Genomic DNA, 20,669 nt, shown 5'->3' with positions numbered 1-20,669 from the left:
GGGAGACAAGGAGTCGGAAGCTGGAAAAAGAAAAATAAAATAAAAAGCCCAAAAAACTAGAAAGAGGTGCTGGATGGGGGAGGAGAGAGGGCAGACGGGAAGCGGAAAATGAGGAGTGGAGGTGGGACCAGAAGGACCGAGGGGAAGAGGCAAGAAGACAAATATAAAACCTGTTTAAATGGTTTTCAGGTGATAAAAACCTCCAAAAAGTAGTTTTTGGAGCAGTTTTAGGGTTTCTGAAATTTTTAGTCACTACAGCTCTACACATGTCCGTACGGTTGTACGCATCCGCAAATGATGATGTGGCATTACACTGATGAAGGTGCTCTAAATCAACGGGCAACGATGAAAAACTCCATGCAGTCGTACGGGCAGATGATGACGTGGCATTACAACCGATGAAGACGCTCCAAGTTAGCGGGCAACGATGAAAAACTCCATGGTTTGGTTCATGATCAAAAAGATGATTTCCAAGCTTCAATGGAGATGGCAACAGCCTAAAGATAAAGAGGTTGTTCTCCAACTTGATGCTCAAGAGAGGCTCATGCTTCTTTTATACTTGAAGAGGGCCCTGCTTTTTGCCAAAAGCTTATCCATGCTTTGCTTTTGCCTTTTTACTCTTTGCTTTTTCGTTTTTGCTTTTCAATAATAAAATATTAATCAACTTTTCTCAAAGTTATTTAGCTTTTGCTTTTCTAACTTCAGGGTCTTGCTTTTTGGCCCTGGAGCTGCTTTTTGGAGAAGCGGATTTTAGCTTTTCGGTCCGGCTCAGTCTCCTCTTGCCAGTGGTGCCCCTGGCTCGCAGTCAACCTAGTTTGACTTTTTGCTTTTTCCTCCTTTTTGACCAAAATCGGTGCTTTTTCTTAATCAAACCTTATGGACCCTGTCCCCATGTCTTCTTCCACCTATTTGGTGTCCAAGCATGGGTTTCATCATAAGAAATAGAACTAGGAGGGCCAAATAGTTACAGAATCCACCAATCCAAGGGCAATGTAGAAGACTCTTCTGGACCACTTATGCAAGTCCAGGATAGCTATAGGACTGTGAAGGCTGAATGCTGAAGAGGACTTCAATGATTGCCTAAAGAGGAAGGACTAAATGTTGTCTTTATGCTTGACTGAGTTCTGCTTCATCACTTGATTTCTGATTGATGACTCGATTATGCTTGAATGATTTTTGGCTATGAACTGGACGCATGCTTTTATATGGAGTATAGCTGCTGGTCAGCCAACAGAGAAGCTATCAGCCAGCTCTTATTGGACCCCAAAAAAAAAAAAGCCAAAATAAGCATTTAATGCTGCACATACTTCTACTGCCCCAATGCTGCTGTCAGCCATGTTTATTACCCCTAGCTACTGCCTACAAATAGCTGTCAGCCTGTCCCATCTACTGCTAGGGTTGCCGATTGTGCCTTACAGCCATGGATGGGCTGTTGTATGGACTGCCCAACAGTGCCCATGAGGCATGGCTACCCATGGCATAATGCAGAGCTATAAGTACATATTTGTACTCATGCCCATGTATGCCTACATGCTAATGGTGCTTCTAATGCAAGACCTAAGCTATGGCTAACTGCTACATGCACTTATCTGATGGGGTTCACCAAGTGTCTTAAGAGGACCAACTCCTTCCAGACGGCCCTCTTATGACTCAGAGACTGACCTACGTAGCTCGTGCTTGACTATCCCTAGATTGAGGCCTCACAATGGGGTCACGGCGTACGACAAATGTTCCTAAAAGGTACTATTTATGTACAAATGTTGCACTTATGTCAAACAACGCTCTCTAAAAATGGGACGTGAACTTAGAATCTCTGTCTGATGTGATTGTCCGTGGCAAACCACCAGTGGGTTTCCGAAACCGAATGAACAAGCGAGCTATGTCCTCGGCTCTGGTGGTTGTCTACTTGCATGGTATGAGCATGCAGAACTTACAAAATCTGTCCACGACAGTCATGCACTGTGTGTTTCTAGATCCAGATGATGCGGGAAGAGGGCCTACGAAGTCCATATTGATGTTGGGAAAAGGTCCCTCTGGAATAGACAAAGGCTGAGTAACCCTACTTGTTTTGTATGTGGAGCCTTTTACGCACTTCTTAGACCTTATGATTTTGAAAAGCTTTCTTAAGGTATTAAGCCTTTGAATAAAACATGACCACATTGGGCCCACAAGACTTAAGGTTAAACCTTAAGTATGTGTCTCAAAAAAAACAAATAACTTGGATGGAGATCACTTGCGAATTCTGAAATGAAGGAGGAGGCCGAATGCAAAGAGGACCTTTGGGTCGACGAAAAGCCAATAAGCACAGAATTAGCCAAAAGTACAAGCGAGAAGAGTAGATGAAGCATGGACTGAAACAGGTAGGCGAGGCTTGCGCAAAGCTTTATTCTAGCAGCTTTGAACCCTTCTCAATTTGGGAGGGCTATCACAACTTGCCAAATCTAGCTCACCCCAGAAAAACACAAACTTTCAAGTTTTATAGGTCTCAAAAAGACAATCATTTAGACATGCTGAAGTATTTTTTAGTCAATCTCTTGGTGATACCTCTTCTGAAGGTAAATGGAAAAGCTGCCGATACTCCTCGCTCTTGAGCACTTGGCGTGACAGCGCCTACAACATGGACCAAAAAATGACTGTTCAACGAACAGCTTTATCATGAGGCCAACAAAGCCGAATGTGCAAAGAATATATTATCTAGATTAACTGTCACACTAATATGATGCATCAAGATTAAAATACTTTAAATCGGGATTAACTCACGATTAGGGATGAGAGAGCTCACCAAAGACTCTGCTGCTGCTCTTTGCTGCATGTCAAGGCTGAAAGTGAGTTCAAAATCGCAATCGTCGTCCAAAATGCCATCTAATCCAGCAGGAACTGCAACCTCCTTCTGCTCATCAGATGAGCTTCTGCTTGAAGCCAGCGGTGGAGATCGACCAAGCTTAACTAGAGGAGATCCATTGGCCGGTCGATCCATCTCCATCACAGCCCTGTGAAAAGATAACTTTAGGCTAAACCTTAAACCCTCCCTCTGTGCAGGATCTCCGTAGCCATAGCTGCTTCAGAAGCATGGAATCGCCATGCATTTTCCTGCTGCTATGCTCTGCAAAACTCTAAAACCACCACGAGTTCGTCCAATCTATATCTCCCTGCTGCAGTTTTTCTTTACTGTCTTCTTCTGCAGCAGTTCTACTCATAAGCTTCTTCCTAACTCTGCAATCGCCGCGTCGAAAAAATCTGCGATAAAACAAAAACCTTCAGAAGGTCTACAGAAGGTAGATTTGCCCTAATGTGTGCAGACTGCCGGGGGCTCCTCTTCTTCCCTGTCGTGGTAGGTGGTTATTAGCAACGCGTTGTTATTACAGTACTCCTGCTGTTCAGAAAGGGGGGGCAACATAGACGACAAGGTGATGATACAATTGGCAACATTGGTAAGCTCGACAGCAGGTGAAAAGGGACACATGGCAGCGAGCATGGCAAAGCCACTGTCCACATTTTAGCTTTACAACCACTACAACCACTTTCACACCATTTACACTGCCGCCACCGCAACCGCCACACGGATTTTTCAATTTCCTGAAAGTCCACCCTTTATGCGCGAATGAGGTCCTATGTTATTCCTAGTGGATTTTACGCTTCGTTTAAAAATTTCGCATTGTTTTACTAAGGTTCTTACCTTGGTTTTTTTTCGTTAGGTTTAGACCTTAGTTTTTATAAAGAATTATATATTCAATGGTTTGCAAAAAATATTTCTTTTTTTTAACCCATAAATTTACAAATTGCACCACTAAATTCATTTCTCATACCTATTCACTCAAAAAAAATTGCATTAATTAAGGATTGGAAAAAAAATCGCATTGTTTTACTAAGGTTCTTACCTTAGTATTTTTTTCGTTAGGTTTAGACCTTAGTTTCTATAAAGAATTATATATTCAATGGTTTGCAAAAAATATTTCTCTCTTTTTTTTCAGCCATAAATTTACAAATTGCACCACTAAATTCGTAAAAAATTTACATACCTATTTTGCATTGTTTTACTAAGGTTCTTACCTTAGTAAAACAATGCGTTAGGTTTAGACCTTAGTTTCTATAAAGAATTATATATTCAATGGTTTGCAAAAAAGGTCACCCATATTCAATGAAATGATGAACCCATATCATGTCTCACGATTCTTTATAAAAGGCCTCAAAGGGCATTCAACGAGACAAGCAGAGGGAGGGAGAGAGAGAGAAGGAGGAGAGGGAGGGAGTGGGGGGAACTCATGTAACTAAGGTTGTATTAATTAAATGCCACGTCAGTGGCATTTAATTAATACACCTACAAATAAATTTGTGAATAACTACAAAGACATCAATATATTGATGTTGGATTGCACCTCTTCTAAAAGTCCATCTTTGGGAAGTAAGCTAGTAAGTGTACACACGAAGCCCTCTTGGATTTCACCTTTGTCTAAAAGTTCAATCTTGCTCATGACTAAAACAAGATGTGGGTTTAATAAGAAGTACTTTCTATGAAAAGGTAAAGAGATCAACAAGGTAGGAGTTTTGCTACATTTTGTGAGGCATGTTAAATTTCACTTGTCTGAAAGTTTTGCTCATGATATGACTACTTTATGAGGCTTATCAAAGTGTGCTCAAGAAACACTTTTGAACATTCCCCCTCTTCTAACGACATCCAACTTAAAAAGTTGCTTTAAAAGATATAAGAATTATTCAATGACTCTCTCTCTCTCTCTCTCTCTCTCTCTCTCTCTCTCTCTCTCTCTCTCTCTCTCTCTCTCTCTCTCTCTCTCTTCCATGGTTGCTTACTCTAGGATTTTCTTATATCCAAGCTTCTTCCAACTTAAGCACCACTGTTAAAATGATAGATCGTTTATTAGTCTTATCAAAGTCTGCTTAAGAAGTTTACACTCTAAAGCATTTCCCCTCTTCTAAGTATATCCAACTTTAAAAGTTACTTTAAAAAACATTAGAACTCTTCAATATAGACTCTCTCTCTCTCTCTCTCTCTCTCTCTCTCTCTCTCTCTCTCTCTCTCTCTCTCTCTCTCTCTCTCTCTCTCTCTCCCAAAGTTGCTTACTCAAAGATTGTCTTACATCCAAGCTTCTTCCACTAGTAACACATTATGCCCCTCTAAGAAACAATTTCAATGGCCTTTTTATGTTTCTTTTATAAAGGTCCATCTAAATCTTTAAATTTGATCCTCAAAGATGGTACTTCAACTTGATCCCATTAGAAGTTAGTTTGGTCAACCTTCAACAGGTTGAAAAGCCCTTAGAGAAGCTTCTTTCTCTTAAACCCTCCCTTTTACTCCAAAAAAAATGCTCCATTGTAGATGAATGCAAGAGGAAGGAATGACAGCACAAATATTCCATGCTATACTAATTAAAGAAAGTGATGATGACCAAACATTACAATATGCATCTAATGTTCTTCTAAATACTATATGCTTTTAATGTACTTACATAGAACAATTTAGTTTTAAAGTATGTGCATAATTCCTTGAAGTCACCTCAAAGTCTTGAAAGAAAGAAATTTTTTTGACCAAACTAAGAGGAACAAGATATGGGTTCTACTCTAGATGGTGATGAAGGTACAAAAGTCCAAATATAAGAGAACACACAAACGAAGCACACGTCGTGAGTATATTAATCGACTATCTCAAGAAAGTATCTTATGCTAGATCCTAGAGACTTATAATGTTTATCTTTAAATTTGTAGATATATATATAGCCCCACAGTGAATGAGGGAGATTGGCCCGATGTAAATGTAGAAGAACATGACACCTTTGAATTTTACCAAACAATTCATCCTCAAGATCTTGGTTCGCTACTTCCATAGATTGTTGTTAACCACTCTGTAGGCTAACATGATTTCACCTACCTGACCTATTGCAAGGTGCTTTGCCATCTTACCCACTCAATCGATCATCTTCTAGATCTTAATTTTCTACTTCCAATGTAGATTGTCGTTAACCACTCCGTAGGAGGTTAACATGGTTTCACCCACCTAACCTATTATTAAGCGCCTGCTCGAACTAGCACTTGTCTTTTGTTGTAAGACGACATTAGAACATATAAAGTGGCCTTATCTTGTACTTAATATCAAACAGGGAAAGTCTAAGGACTTCTTGTACACACTTGCTTAACACTAGTAATAGAGGTCATACCATTTTTAAGTTCAATCGGCCTAGTGTGAAAACTAGTCACTTGTATATAAGTCATTTTTTATAATAAGCAATACATAATCATTCCCTTACAATAAAATACTTGTGAGCTCTTCTCTTCCCTCTTCATGCTTAAATGTATGCTATTCAATCTTTCCTGCTTGATGAATGCATGCTACAATAGGTTTGTTTGTAGGTTATCCTCTTACATTAACTTCTTCTTCTTCCCCTACTCTTTGTGAGAGAGAACCACCATGAAGATGGATTCTATTTGCCTACATCTAGGCGAAGAGAGCTCTCACTTCACCCCGCTTCACCACATTGACAAGGAGAATTCTAGTGAGATAACGGAATGAGGACGTGACGAACGAGCTAGTGCACCCATATTGGGAAGTTGCATTATGACTCAAAGGCAAGGCCCAACAATAAATGATTCGACAAGGCTGCTCTTGACTTGAAAATATTTAGCATCGCTGTCGGGGACTAGCCTAGGGCTTAGGTAAGCTCTTGACTTGAACATATTTAGCATCGCTGTTGGGGACTAGACTAGGGCTTAGCTCCATTTCTCCTTCCATTCCAAGCTATTGGAATCACTCAATATTGCATGGTTATAATTAGAAGGTGACACTCTGAAAAACATACGATTTTGGAGTCTTGGATGTGTTAGTTTTTTTGCTTTTGATTATATGATTTGAAGTTCATTTAAATACAACGTTCTATTTTCATACCTTGGAAGGAAAAAACTATGGTTTCTTGGTGATTTTGTTTTGAAGTTTATTTGCATAAGAACATTCTCTTGAAAGGAAAAAAACTCTGGTTTCTTGGCGATTTGTATGATTTTGGAGCCCGTAAGGCTTTGATCTTGTTGCATTAAGCCAAGAAATAGCTTAACAATTGTGATTAGGAGTGAAATCCACTCCTAAAACATAAGCATTAAGCTCCATTGGGAGTGGAATAGTTAGTTTTTGTTCATGTATTACATAAGTATTAAGCTCCATTTAGGAGTGAATTAGAGTGCGATAGTTAATTTTTGTTCATGAATTACATATTTTTTCATATTGTTTCATGTATTGTTTGAATTGGTAGCTCTTAAAAGCATGCAAATCCAACAAAAAAAACAATAAGAAAATACTTAATTACTTACAAAATAACAATAAGAAAATACATAATTACTTTTGTAGAATAACCATTTACTAGGATTAGGACCCTTTAAGCACCCCCCATCAAGTTTTAAAAATCTCAGAAAACTCCAAAAACCAAGCCAAACGAACTCTTGGGTTGGGAGACATGAGCCCACAGTGCTGTGAAAAAAGACAAGTTAAACACATGCATTAACACACAAGACGTGTGCTATGAGCGTGCAGACCTGAATCGTGTGTCTAGAGACATGAGTCAACCAAACGTGAGTCTAAAGGTAGATATGCTAAATATTGTACCAACCAATTATTACTACCTTAAAGATTTGTAAAGGACATACCTAATCATGACCTTTATGGATTTTCTTGTCATATAATACGTACCACCTATAATTTCCAAGGAAAATTCTTGTTCTTTGCAATTATTGGACATTAAAGTATAACTACTGCCTAGTACATATGTTTTTTTATCCAAGGGAGGCCTATTTCATAAGCCTAGTTCATAAAAAGGCATAAGCCTAAAGACCCAAGTCAATAGGTGCACGAGTCAATATAGGTGAGCTTAGAGATGTGACCGGAGGCATAGTCAACACGCGTGAACCCATGAACCTAAAGACGTGAGCCTAGAACAAAATATTTAAAATTTCTAAAAACTCACCAAAAAAATGTGTGGTAAAAAAACTTATTTTTGTAGCTTGATTAGAACAAAGGTGTCAAAATCAGTTTTAGGCCTGATTCAGGAAGCACTAGAAAACATTTTACTAGAGTGAAACCTTTGATGCAAACCTCATCTAGACTAATTGATGGGAAATGATAATACAATCAACTATATTGCATCAAACCACACTTCCTTAAACCCACCCAACCTTTAGTCCCAATGAACAATACTAGCACTCAACAAGCTCCCCTCTTAAGAAGGCAAAACTCTTTTGGACCCACCTCACACGAGAAGCTTTGCGACCAAATGAGCTAACTAAACGCAGGGGGCAAGCGAAGGAACAACGAAACACCTAAGAATATGAGCTACCACCAACAGTCCTCTAAACCCTAGATTCACTAACTAGTTGTGTAACCATGAACTTCGTGAAAAGGGAATTAAACCACCCTATTTTTTGTGTAAAGCTCCAATAAAGGAGCAGGAGCAGCATGACCCAGAACCTCGACATTCGCTCCTCTCATAAAATGGTTAAACCATGTCGAACACCACAATGTTTCAAACATTTGATATGTATCCTGAGGTAGGATTATTTCAAGCTGACCCCACGACCACCAAGCACCTCAATAATCAAATTTTTATGGCAATCGGGACATGTCTCCTTTGATGTACCATTAGGGACAAGTGTTCCTCAAAGCACACAACAGTAAGCACACATAGTGTAAGCAAGAGTCCCACTTTCCATAGGAGCTCATTATAGAAGCATTTTCACCATGGAACCAAGTTCCAGTTCTCCTCTATTCATATGAGGAACAAGGAACACGAGAAAGGGTGAAGAGCCAATGTCAGGGGACTACTTCAAACCGTAGGGATCCACAAGCTCATTCACATAACATGTTCTCAATGAGCTTGCATCCTCAAAGCCAAGCTAGCATAGGACATGTTTCATTAGAAACTGCACACACCAACCCCATGGGGTAGGAAATCCCAAACCTTGAAACAAAGGGTTTTATGCTACCACTTCCTTACGTTCTACTACCACATGAATATGCAAAAGACATGCTTAGGATGGCATTTGAAATGAGAAGTAGGTTGATTCAACTGATTCAAATTTGACTCACAACTCACCAACCTCATTTTCCTCTGACACCACTACACTCTCAAAAACCTTAGAAAACACCAAGAACCAACACATAGAGCCACCACCATTGCACCAAGTACCCCAAATCCATTCATGAATCCAATACCAAACCCCAATGTCATTCCAAACGGAGGCACATGATACAAGTGTGGATTTGATCATGCTTTCAAGGATTGTCCCAACAGAGTGACAATCACCCTAGTGATTGAAGTATCACCCACTTGGCGAGCCTTAAATTGTTAAGCATAGAAGGAGGACTTATTCATATAGCCCCCTTGAAGGTCATCATAAGACTCCAAACCAACATGAGGGCAGCTGCCATCATAAGACTCCAAACCAACATGAGGGAAGCTGCCATCATAAGACTCCAAACCAACATGAGGGCAGTTGCCAAGGAAACATCCAAGGTAGTTTTACAAAGGAAACATCCAAGGTAATTTTTCTAAGGAAACATCCAAGATGATGGTGATTGCTATCATAAGGCTGCAAACCAAGATGAGGGTAGTTTCCACCAAGGAAACATCTAAGGTATCTAAGAAGTAGAAAGCTTAGGCTTCAACCTCAAAGCTAGCCCCAAAGATCTTGAGACATAAGCCCCAAGGGTTGCAATATCCCCTTGAAAAGGCTAAAGGATCGAAACTAGAGGTCCAAAAGAAGAAAAGCTCAAAGAGCATGTGGAAAAGCAACACATGATCTAGTGTTCAAGCACAACAACATCATGACCATTGAAAGTGGTTTGGATGATAGCTCAGAACCTGCCTGCCTCTTGGAGATAAATGGGAAATCTCCTACTCAAACCATCTCTTCCTAAAAAGAGAAGAAACCCATTGATTACACAAACCTTCCAAAGAAACTCACAAAGTACCCCAACCCCATGTTGGCAAATGAAATAATCCCAAACACATGTAAGGAAATTGCGGGCTAAACTAGAGCTAGTACTTGAGTAGGTGGTTGATTTCAAACCACTGGCCCTACTTGAGAGTGTCCAGACCCTATTCCACAGTCAATCACATAACAATAAGGGAACCTTGGAGCATGCCAAAGGCGATAGCCAAACCCATGACTATTCTCATTAATAAGAAGCTGCAAAAAGAGCCAATTTTGGAGCCTTTGCCTCTAGAATCAATCCAACCACATTTTGTATTACTAGGTGCAATTGAAGGAGGACTCAATGGGGTGTGAATGCTGGCCTTCTATGGTGTTGAGATATCAAGCTCAACTAGTGAGATGCAGACATTGATGACCCACCTAGGTGATAGTTTCTTCACTTATGCCATTGGCATAGTTCGTGAGATTATGGGTGATATGCCACCAATTTATAGGCTGTGTGATAGCCACTTTGGTGTACTAGAGTTATGGCATATTTATAATACCAGGTCATATAGTCAGGTTCACACTATTGATTGACTTTTGTATGTTATAATAGGAGAGTACTTTCCCTTATAGTATGTACTCTTATAATAGGAGAGTACTTTCCCTTATAGTATGTACTCTTATTGCTTTATGTTATGGTTGTAGAGAAGAGAATATAATTATCATGGGAGTGAGATTTTCTAGAATGTTTTTATCATGGGAGTGAATTCGATTAATTATGTGTGATGCATGGTTTATGTATGAAGCATGGGAGTGAATGATTTCCATTTGTCAAAATTATTTTTGAGAGTGATTCCAATGTAATGGTGATCTAACATTGTGAACTATGTTATAGATCATGAGTTCGGAACAACCAAGGTGGATATTGGATGAGATTATCTAGCTGAGCACATGTGTGCTAAATATTTGATTTTGTATGGTTTGGCCCATTGTATATATGGTGGGCAAGTTTTGCTTTTGATGAGATACTTTAAAAGCATTGGACTATGGTTCAATTTTGTAAAAAGCCCAATTTTGGAAAAGCTATGCTATTTATGGCTCCAAGGACTAAATTTATGATAATATGATTTAAAGACCGCATGTGGGAGTGGAGCCATGTTACCATATTATAGTAGTGATGTGTGTGAACACACTTAGGACCGCCGGGGCACTTTTTCCCTCACTAGGAGGTTTTTTCCCCCGTGCATTGTATATACGCCCATTATCTTCTAGGGCTGGTTATCTTTCATTTTTGGCACTCATAATACACTACTGTGTTGTGCTCAAGCTTCCTCATCTTCTTGAAGTTGTGTGTGCATTCCTGCAACCCTAATTCCAACAATTGGTATCAGAGCAGGCTTCCTCCTCCCGGGCAGCATCACCGGCACCTGCCGCTTCATCTCCTCCGATTGCAACGAGGTTTCACGAGCGTCTGCAGGTTAGTATATGCCGTGGGAGAGCCCGTAGGGCTTGTTTTCTCCAGAATTTTGATCTGAAGTCATTTCGCCCTCCGTTTTTGCATTCCAAGTACTGCGCAGGCAAAATCGTCCTACTGTGCAGATTTTCTGTCAAGATTAAAATCTGCAGGACAGGTGCCCATTCGTCTGTTTTGGGCTGTGCTACATAACACAGGTCGATTTTATACAGGTTTACCTCTTGCAGACAGCATTTACATCTAGTAGTACAGTCATTGGCCATGGCTGACAACAATGATGTATTCCGCATGTTGTGGCTGCTGAGGATAAGTTGGATGGCACCAACTATCCATTGTGGGCATATATGATGCGACATGTATTGGTAGCAAAGGGGTTATGGAACATTGTGCAGGGTATTGATGCACGTCCTATTGTGGCTGGGAATGCTGCAAACACATCAGAAACAGGTACTGTTGATGATGGTGCAGGCACAAGTGCTGTAGCAGCTGTTCGAGAACCACCACTTTCAGCAGAGCAGATTCGTTGGGATGGTAGAGATGCGCAGGCTCATGCCTTGATTGCGCTGTCGGTCAAACGTACCATTATCCCACATATTCGCTCCTGCAGGACTTCTAAGGATGCTTGGGATGTACTTGCCACATTGTATCAGGCAAGAAATGAGGCTCGTGTTGCTTATCTCCGAAAACAGTTGGAGAGTGAGCATATGAACGAAGGTGATTCTATGGATAGCTTTTTGACAAAGATCAAGGATTTCAAAGAGCAGCTCATTTCTGCAGATGAAATCCTGTCAGACAGTTCACTTGTGCAGACTGTTTTGAATGGTCTACCAGATTCTTATCAGGGTTTTGCTTCCACTCTTCGCTTGATGATGAAAGGCAATCCCAATGCCTTATCATTTGAGGAGTTAGTTTCTGTTTTGCTGCAAGAAGACCAGTCAAGGCAAAACAGGAATATTATGCGTGTCGCAGATCAAGCTTTCGTTGCTAGTCAGAGAAGCGGGAAAGGTAAAGCTGGCTTTTCTTCTAGTAAGCAGAAATCTGCAAATGCTGCGCAACCAAAGAAGGAAGACAAAGATGAGAAGAAGGGTGACAAACAGAAGACATTTTGCAAGTACTGTAAGGGAAATGATCATGTCATCAAAGCGTGTCCTAAGCTGGCTGCAAAAGAGGCTAAGAAGAAAGAGGCTGGTATGGCTGTTGTTGCAGATGCCTCTCCTTCTAACAATGAATCTGCTAATGTTGTGCTAGATACAGAATGGGCATTTAATGCGCAGTGCAGTTATGACCCATCTTTGCATGACACATGTATGTCTGCAGTAGATTCAGATGTATGGTACTTTGACAGTGGTGCCACTAAGCATATCACCTCGCAGCGCAGTTTATTCACTTTCCTTGAGTCTGCTCCCACAGGGAATACTGTCACTTGTGCCAATAACTCCTCTTATCCCGTTAAAGGAGTTGGACAGATTGTGCTGAATGTTGCAAATGGCAACACCTTTACACTTTTTGATGCATTGTATGTGCCAGGGATCAAAAAGAATCTGCTGTCAGTCTCCGCATTTGCCAAAACAGGTTTGGTTGTAAAATTTGTGGATGACAGATGTACTGTTCATGATCTCTCTTGTGGTGACATCATTGTAGCATCTGGTTCACTATGTCGAGGGCTGTATAAGCTCAATATGGATGGCAAATGTGTAGAGGATTCAGCATGTGCTATTATGGATACGCAGGCTATTTCAAATGCAAAACTGTGGCATGCACGTTTTGGTCATCTGAATTTTGCAAGTTTGCTGCGCCTGCAGAAATCTGAAATGGTGTCTTCTTTGCCTAAGCTTGAGGCACCTGTCAAGCATGTTTGTGAGGGCTGCATATTGGGTAAAATGCAGCGTGCTTCCTTTCCCAAAGATGGATCAGTGAGAGCTGAACGCAGATTGCAGCTTGTTCACAGTGATGTTTGTGGTCCCATGCAAACTCCATCATTTGGAAACTACCTTTACTTCGTGACTTTCATTGATGATTTTACCAGGCATGCATGGGTATATCCTTTGAAGGCAAAGTCCGAAGTGTTTTTGTGCTTCAAACAGTTTTTGGTTATGGCTGAAAATGTGTCAGAAAGTAAGATGGGCACCCTCCGTTCAGATCGAGGGGGGGAGTATATGTCTTCAGAATTTAATGCATTTCTGGCTGAGCGTGGGATAAAACACCAATGTACAGTGCCGTATACACCACAGCAAAATGGTGTGGCTGAGAGAAAAAACAGGTCTCTCATGGAAATGGCAAGATGTATGGTTAAGAGTCAAAGTCTACCACATGGTTTTTGGCTTGAGGCTGTCATGTGTGCCACTTATGTACTAAACAGGTGTCCCACCAAAGCATTACAGGTTGTCACTCCATATGAGGCTTGGCATAACCGCAAGCCATCTGTTGGCCATTTACGTGTTTTTGGTTGCCTGGCATATGCATTAGTGCCTATGCAACATCGCAGAAAATTGAATGACAAAGCTGTCAAATGTATTTTTGTTGGATATAGTGCTGAGAGCAAAGGCTATCGTTTGTATCATCCACAGACAAAGCGCATTTTGGTTAGCCGTGATGTTGTATTTGTGGAAGATGCAGTTCAGCCCTTGGTTTCATGTACTAAGGAGACAGATATCAGCTCACGTGATGTCTATGATACATTGTTGCCTCTTTTCAGTGGTGCACAGTCAAGTGCAATACCTCATGAGGCAGTTTTTCAGCCTATGCAGGTTTTAAATGATGGCACAGATCAGCCTATATCTGATGCAGATGTGCATGATGCACTTGAGGATGAGAGACAAGAGATTGAGGGCTCTAGGAATATGCCTAGATGGCTGGTGCAGACTTTGCGTGACAGCAAGTTGGATGCCCCTTTGTCTAGTCGCACTCGTTCTGGCTCTCATGGTGCCTCTTATGCGTCAGATTGTTATGCATTGGCTGTTTCTAGTATGTGCGATGAAAGTGAGCCTGTTTCATTTGATGAGGCACAAAGTTCAGAAAATTGGATGGCTGCTATGCAAGCAGAATACGATGCTATTATAAAGAATGGTACATGGTCTTTATGTGACTTGCCCCCTGGCAAGAAGGCCATTGGCACTAAGTGGGTATACAAATTGAAGCGTAAGCCTGATGGCACAGTGGATCGCCATAAGGCTAGGCTTGTTGCAAAAGGTTATGCTCAAGAGAAGGGCATTGATTTTGATGAGACTTTTGCTCCCACATGTCGTATGACCACTGTTCGTAGCATCTGTGCATTAGCAGCTCATAATGGTTGGAATGTATATCAGCTGGACATAAAGACTGCGTTCTTAAATGGAGATTTGCATGAGGAGGTGTATGTATCGCAGCCTCGTGGTTTTGTTCAAAGAGGGCAGGAAAACAAAGTGTGCAGGTTAAAAAAGGCTTTATATGGTTTAAAGCAAGCTCCACGAGCTTGGTATGAAAAAATACATGCATATTTGACTGCACATGGGTTTCAGAATAGTCCAACAGAAAGCACTTTGTATGGTAAACGTGTGGATGGTGTACATCTAATCATTGCTCTCTATGTCGATGACATGCTGCTCACAGGACCAAATGAGAGTCATATTGCTGATTTTAAGGCTGATTTGAATGCCTCTTTTGAGATGTCAGATTTGGGGCATTTGCATCATTATTTGGGGATACAATTTAAGCAGTGTGATGGAGGTATTGCTTTGTGTCAGACAAAGTATATTGAAACATTGTTGCGGAGATTTGGCCTTGAAGACTGCAAGCCTATTGCTACTCCAATGGAGACAGGTTTGAAGTTGAGTCTTCATGATGCTGGAGATCACTTTGATGTCACACTCTATCAGACAGCTGTTGGTTGCCTCATTTATGTATGCATTACGAGGCCAGACATTCAGTTTGCAGTCTCACAGGTGAGCAGATTTATGCATAGCCCAGGCATTAAGCATTGGCAGGCAGTGAAGCGTATCTTTCGCTATTTGAGTGGTACTCGGCATCTTGGGTTGTTTTATCCCAAGGGGGGATCATTGCCGCCAGATTTACATGCTTTTTCAGATTCTGACTGGGCTGGTTGTTATGACACACGCGTGTCCACGAGTGGTTTTTGCTTCATGCTTGGAAGCTCATGCATATCATGGTTGAGCAAGAAGCAGCCTACTGTGGCCACTTCTAGTTGTGAAGCTGAGTACAGGGCAGCTTTCACAGCTACGGTTGAGTGTGTGTGGCTCAGACGCCTTATGGCTGATTTGGGTGTTGGGCAGCCATCTGCCACCACCATCTTCACTGACAGTCAGAGCGCATTGGCAGTTGCGCGGAACCCAGTGTTCCATGCTCGTACGAAGCACATTGAGGTGCACTACCATTATGTCAGGGAGAGACTCTCTGCAGGAGAGATCAGTTTGGCTTATGTGCCAACACAGGATAACCTTGCAGACCTTTTCACAAAGGCTCTGCCTCGTGAGAAGTTCGAAGCTTTTCGCAAAGCTTTGGGCTTACTCCCTTTTGTGGATTCGTCCACATAGCTAGACACTTCCCTATACATGAGTGCTAGCTCTTGTTCACCGCATCACTCCAGGGGGGATTTGTTACCATATTATAGTAGTGATGTGTGTGAACACACTTAGGACCGCCGGGGCACTTTTTCCCTCACTAGGAGGTTTTTTCCCCCGTGCATTGTATATACGCCCATTATCTTCTAGGGCTGGTTATCTTTCATTTTTGGCACTCATAATACACTACTGTGTTGTGCTCAAGCTTCCTCATCTTCTTGAAGTTGTGTGTGCATTCCTGCAACCCTAATTCCAACAAGCCACACACATCAGGGGGGAGATTGCACCCAATCTTGTGTTCTTTGATTTTTATGTTCTTGAATTATGTTATGATGTTTATGGTTTATTATTCAATTTGTGGAATATTTTAATATCCATGTAACATGGTCTTGTATCAGTGGTATCAAAGCACAAAAAATTAAAGTATTGAATTTGGGTCATGGAGACTTGAAGAAAAATCAAGAAATTGATTTTTTTTCTCAAAGATTATTGGCTTGGAGCAAATTTGAAGGCTTTTCTACAAGTTCAAAATATTTGCACAAGAAGAGGAGAATCTGCAGCAAGGGTACAAGGGCCTTGGACAAAGAGAGGATTCATTAAAAAATCAAATGGTTGAAAGGTTTCAAGCTTTACCCAAAGGGTAATAACTTCAAGGCAAAAGAAACCACAAGTGGATTTGCAGTAAACTACCCTCTTCATCAAGAAGCGGTTTTCTGAATCTCTCAGAACCAATAGCAGTGTCTGATTTCTATAATGGACGGATATGGGAGCCTCTCAAGTCAATTTATGGTTTAAAATTCAAATCGTTTTTCTCATAGTCATAACTTGAATAATTGGAAGCTTTATATCAAAACGAACCTGACGACAATGAGGGAATTTTTTCCTTTCTTCTCCCTTCACGCGTAGCACGCAGGTGACTAAATTCTTTTTTTTTAAAAACATCTTAGCTAATCATGGGCGTGCAAACAGGCTGTCTAGTGAAGCTTTTAACAAAGCTTTAATAAGATTTGGACAAGCTTAATATAATATAAGCTTTATATTAAAAAATCTCGATATTGTGCCCTTTGGTAGTCGTAAGAGGTAATTCACATACAAGTACACTCTGTAACAATAGAATGGTGTTGCAGATGTAGCATTATATGGTAGTGATGTGTGTGAACACATTTAGGACCACCGAGGTACTTTTTCCCTCACTAGGAGGTTTTTTCCCCCGTGCGTATGTACACCCTCTTATCTACTCGTTTTGGAGTGTGTACTTATCTTTTGTATTTGGCACACATATTTGTCAATTCTAATCTAGTGATTTTGTGTGCTCTCAAGCTTCTCTATCTTGTGTGTATGCATTGTTGCAACCCTAACCCTAATTCCAACAGCAGAAAGGAAAAATAGGCACATTGCAGAAAGGGAAAAATAGTACATTGTAGAAGTTACTTGTGCCTTGATGTTTGAAAAGAATATGCCACATTTTTTTGGGCTAAAGCAGCAGCAACTATTGTCTCCATTATGAATATGAACCCCATAGCATAAAGGTTATAGATGTTATAACGCTACCACTCATGAGATGCGAACAAGTAGAGATGTTACCTTTGATGAGATGAGTAGTTGTTGGTATGCACTAATGAAGGCAAACTAAAGATGCAAATGTAATAAGTAATGATATTGTCTTACACGTAGAGCAGTAATCATAGGTGCTTATTGGACCTAGAGAGTCCTCTAGCAGTGGATCCAATGTTAGTCCATGGTCAAGAAAGTTAAGGCAGATGCAAGAAATGTAAATGCATCATCTCGTGGTACTATAGGTGTGCTAGTACATGTAGCATCTCGTGGTACTACAGATGTTGGTACACATGTAGCATCTTAGGTACTATAGGTGGTGGTACACATGTATCACACAAATGAAAGGAAAAGGTAGCTCAACCTTTTATGTTTGATTTGTCAGTAGGGTACTCTTATGTGGATGGTGACTCTAGTGGCTTTGAGTAGAGCCTCGATGTGAGGATCTTAGCATTCTGTTAGTGGTTACTATTGGTGCACAAAGAATCACGATTGTTTTGAGAGGACACTTGCAGGTGTATGCAAGTCTACTCGGGTTATATACCCTATTGATAGTTTGAGATATGATGAATATATAACCAATCACATATGCTTACATGGTTAAAGAAATATAGGAGATATAACCCACTTGTTTTCAGCAGGAACTTGGAAATAAAAAATGAAAAGATGACATGGCAACATCGGGGATACAAATATACATAGGAATTTGTACCTAAGGATAAGAAGACAATTAGATGTAAGTGGGTATACAAGGTCAAGCATAACTCAGATGGAGGGAGACATTCAACCTGGTTATGAGAATGGCAACTGTGAGGCTACGATAATCAGATGGACGTAAAGAATGTGTTCTACCATGGTGATTTGCAAGAGGGAGTTTACATGATATAGCCACCACTAGGTTATGAGAGTGATGCACATCTAGATTTTATGTGCAGGTTATGCAAATCCTTATAAGGCTTGAATTAGGCACCTAGAGCATGGTCAATAAGATTGGGGAGTATCTTGTTATGATGGATTTCAATAATCCAATGAAGATTTTTTACTTTATGTAAAAAAGACAGATAGAGGGATCATGTTGTTAGTCATTTATGTGGATAACCTAATTATCACTAGTGCTGTGATGCTAACATACATGATGTCAAGATTCTTTTGAAGCATAAGTTTGGAATAAAAGATTTGGATGAGCTATGATATTTTCTTGGTAGAGAGGTGGTGACGTCGCTTGATGGCATTTTACTGTATAAAGGCAGTATAACTTAGACATATTGTTTGATAGGATGTAGGCCTATTTTAGTGCCATTGTAGCACAGTATATAAGTGAGATTTTGGAGGACTCCACTATGTACATGCACATAGTGGTGGTGGGTAGCTTGATCTAAATGCCCATTACTAGGCTAGATTTGAGCTATGATGTTAGACTTGTGAGTCAGTTTATGCAGGTCCCTAGGAACCCAGACTTGGATGTGGCTAGATGAATTCTCAGATATATAAAGTTCACTCTCGATTATAGACTTTTCTATAAGGCTAGTAGAAAGATATAGCTACATGGGTATATAGATGCTGATTGGATTGGTAGTGTCTCAAACATGAGATCTACCAGTGGCTTTATGTTTTTTTTGGGAGTGTTAATGTGAATTAGAGTAGTAAGAACAACCAACAATTGCCTTATCGAGTATAGAGGCATAAGAGTATGGGGCACTACTATGGCAGCTTGTGAGGTAGCCTAGATTCAAAATCTACTTGGTGATATGGGTGAGTTCGTGGATAGGGTTGTTTTCATTTATTGTGACAACATGAGTAGCATACAACTAGCCACTAACCTAGTCTATCATGCTAGGATGAAGCACATTGAGGTGTATTTTGCAAGGGAGAAGGTTCTGACAAACTGATGTGGATTTGGTATATGCGTTGTAATTGTAGAGCTAGCTCATGTAGTTAGGTTCTGACAAACTGATGTCATAATTGTAGAGCTAGCTCATGTAGTTAGGTTCACACTATGGATTGATCTTTACATGTAGTAAGAGAGTACATTCCCTTATAGTATGTAATCTTATCTCTTTATGTTATGGTTGTAGAGAAGAGAAGAGAAAAAAAGAAATTCAATTATCCATCTCTCTTGTGAACTTGTCTATTCTATTCTTATGTGTGTGTTTGCTTGCAACAAGGAGCTCAAGCTCATCCTTTCCTCCACATTCTTATGTGTGTGTTTGCTTGCAACAAGGAGCTCAAGCTCATCCTTTCCTCCACATTCTTCTTACATGGGTCAGCATAGTCACCATAATATTTTCTTTAATATGATAGGTGATGACTTCACTTTGACCACATTAGTAGCATCAGTAGAGGCATCACCTCCTAAGGAAGGATCAATGCACATCCCTGTTAACAATCCTAATATGGGATTGATCATGGTGATAGACATAGATTAAGCAACATAATTAAGGTGGATTAAACCACACTAAGAACTCCATAAGAGAGAGATATATATATTGCACACTCAAGACACAAGCTCTATTGCATATCTTAATTGAACCATACAATGATATAGGCCCTCTAGCCTTATCCCACTTTACACATCATTATGCCATGTGGCAACCTCTATTCCACATGCTCTTTTTTGGCTCACATAAATCACATCCCATACAATAATATCTTGCACCTCTAAGGTGCATTCCCACATACAAACAACATTGCGATTACATCTCTCAACACCTCCTTGAGGTGTTCCACAGCTCACCCATACCCATCAATGTAGCATTGCACAACCGCAATCATAAATCACATCCCATACAATAATATCTTGCACCTCTAAGGTGCTTTCCCACATACACACAACACCACGATTACATCTCTCAACACCCCCTCGAGGTGTTCTACAACTCACCCATCACCCATCAATGTAGCATTGCACAACCACAATCATTACCTCTCAACACTCCCCATCAATGATACATTGGAGTGTCCATCAAAATAGCATGTGTGCGCGTGTTTACCATCTTAGACACCTAGTCCATTTTGAGCTGACTCACTCAGCGGAACCACTGAGTCCATTTTGAACATAAATGTTTGGGTGGGAACCAACCCATGCGCCACCTCACACGTGCGTTGCTTATGCACACACCACGACAACCATTTTGAGCTTCTTGGTGAGCTCGGACAGGGCAACCCTCATACCA

The 20,669-nt window shown here is 40.6% G+C and overlaps 1 protein-coding gene across 6 annotated transcripts in view; it reads right to left on the bottom strand.

Moving 5' to 3' along the window:
- The window catches only part of LOC147613930 (protein VASCULAR ASSOCIATED DEATH 1, chloroplastic-like), a 120,948-nt gene extending 117,402 nt beyond the window's left edge, over positions 1-3,546 (bottom strand). For 5 of the 6 annotated variants that reach the window (XR_015263283.1, XR_015263284.1, XM_086781930.1 and 2 more), the window contains exons 1-2: positions 2,783-3,542; positions 2,545-2,610 (exon numbers count right to left, since the gene is read on the bottom strand). Coding sequence is in view for 4 of the 6 variants with exons in the window: in XM_086781930.1 (XP_086638056.1) it covers positions 2,545-2,610; positions 2,783-2,983 (267 nt within the window). In the remaining 2 variants the exon portion in view is untranslated. Of the gene's footprint in view, positions 1-2,544; positions 2,611-2,782 lie in introns of all 6 variants that reach the window. The other variant, XM_086781931.1, reaches the window with a different exon arrangement.
- Between the last annotated feature and the right edge of the window lie 17,123 nt (positions 3,547-20,669).

The sequence above is a fragment of the Cibotium barometz genome, chromosome 43, assembly GCF_041138505.1.
Source record: "Cibotium barometz isolate CiBa-2024 chromosome 43, ASM4113850v1, whole genome shotgun sequence".
Taxonomy (NCBI): domain Eukaryota; kingdom Viridiplantae; phylum Streptophyta; class Polypodiopsida; order Cyatheales; family Cibotiaceae; genus Cibotium; species Cibotium barometz.
Note: the sequence above shows the minus strand (reverse complement) of the source record. Positions and strands in the feature narration are given on the sequence as shown.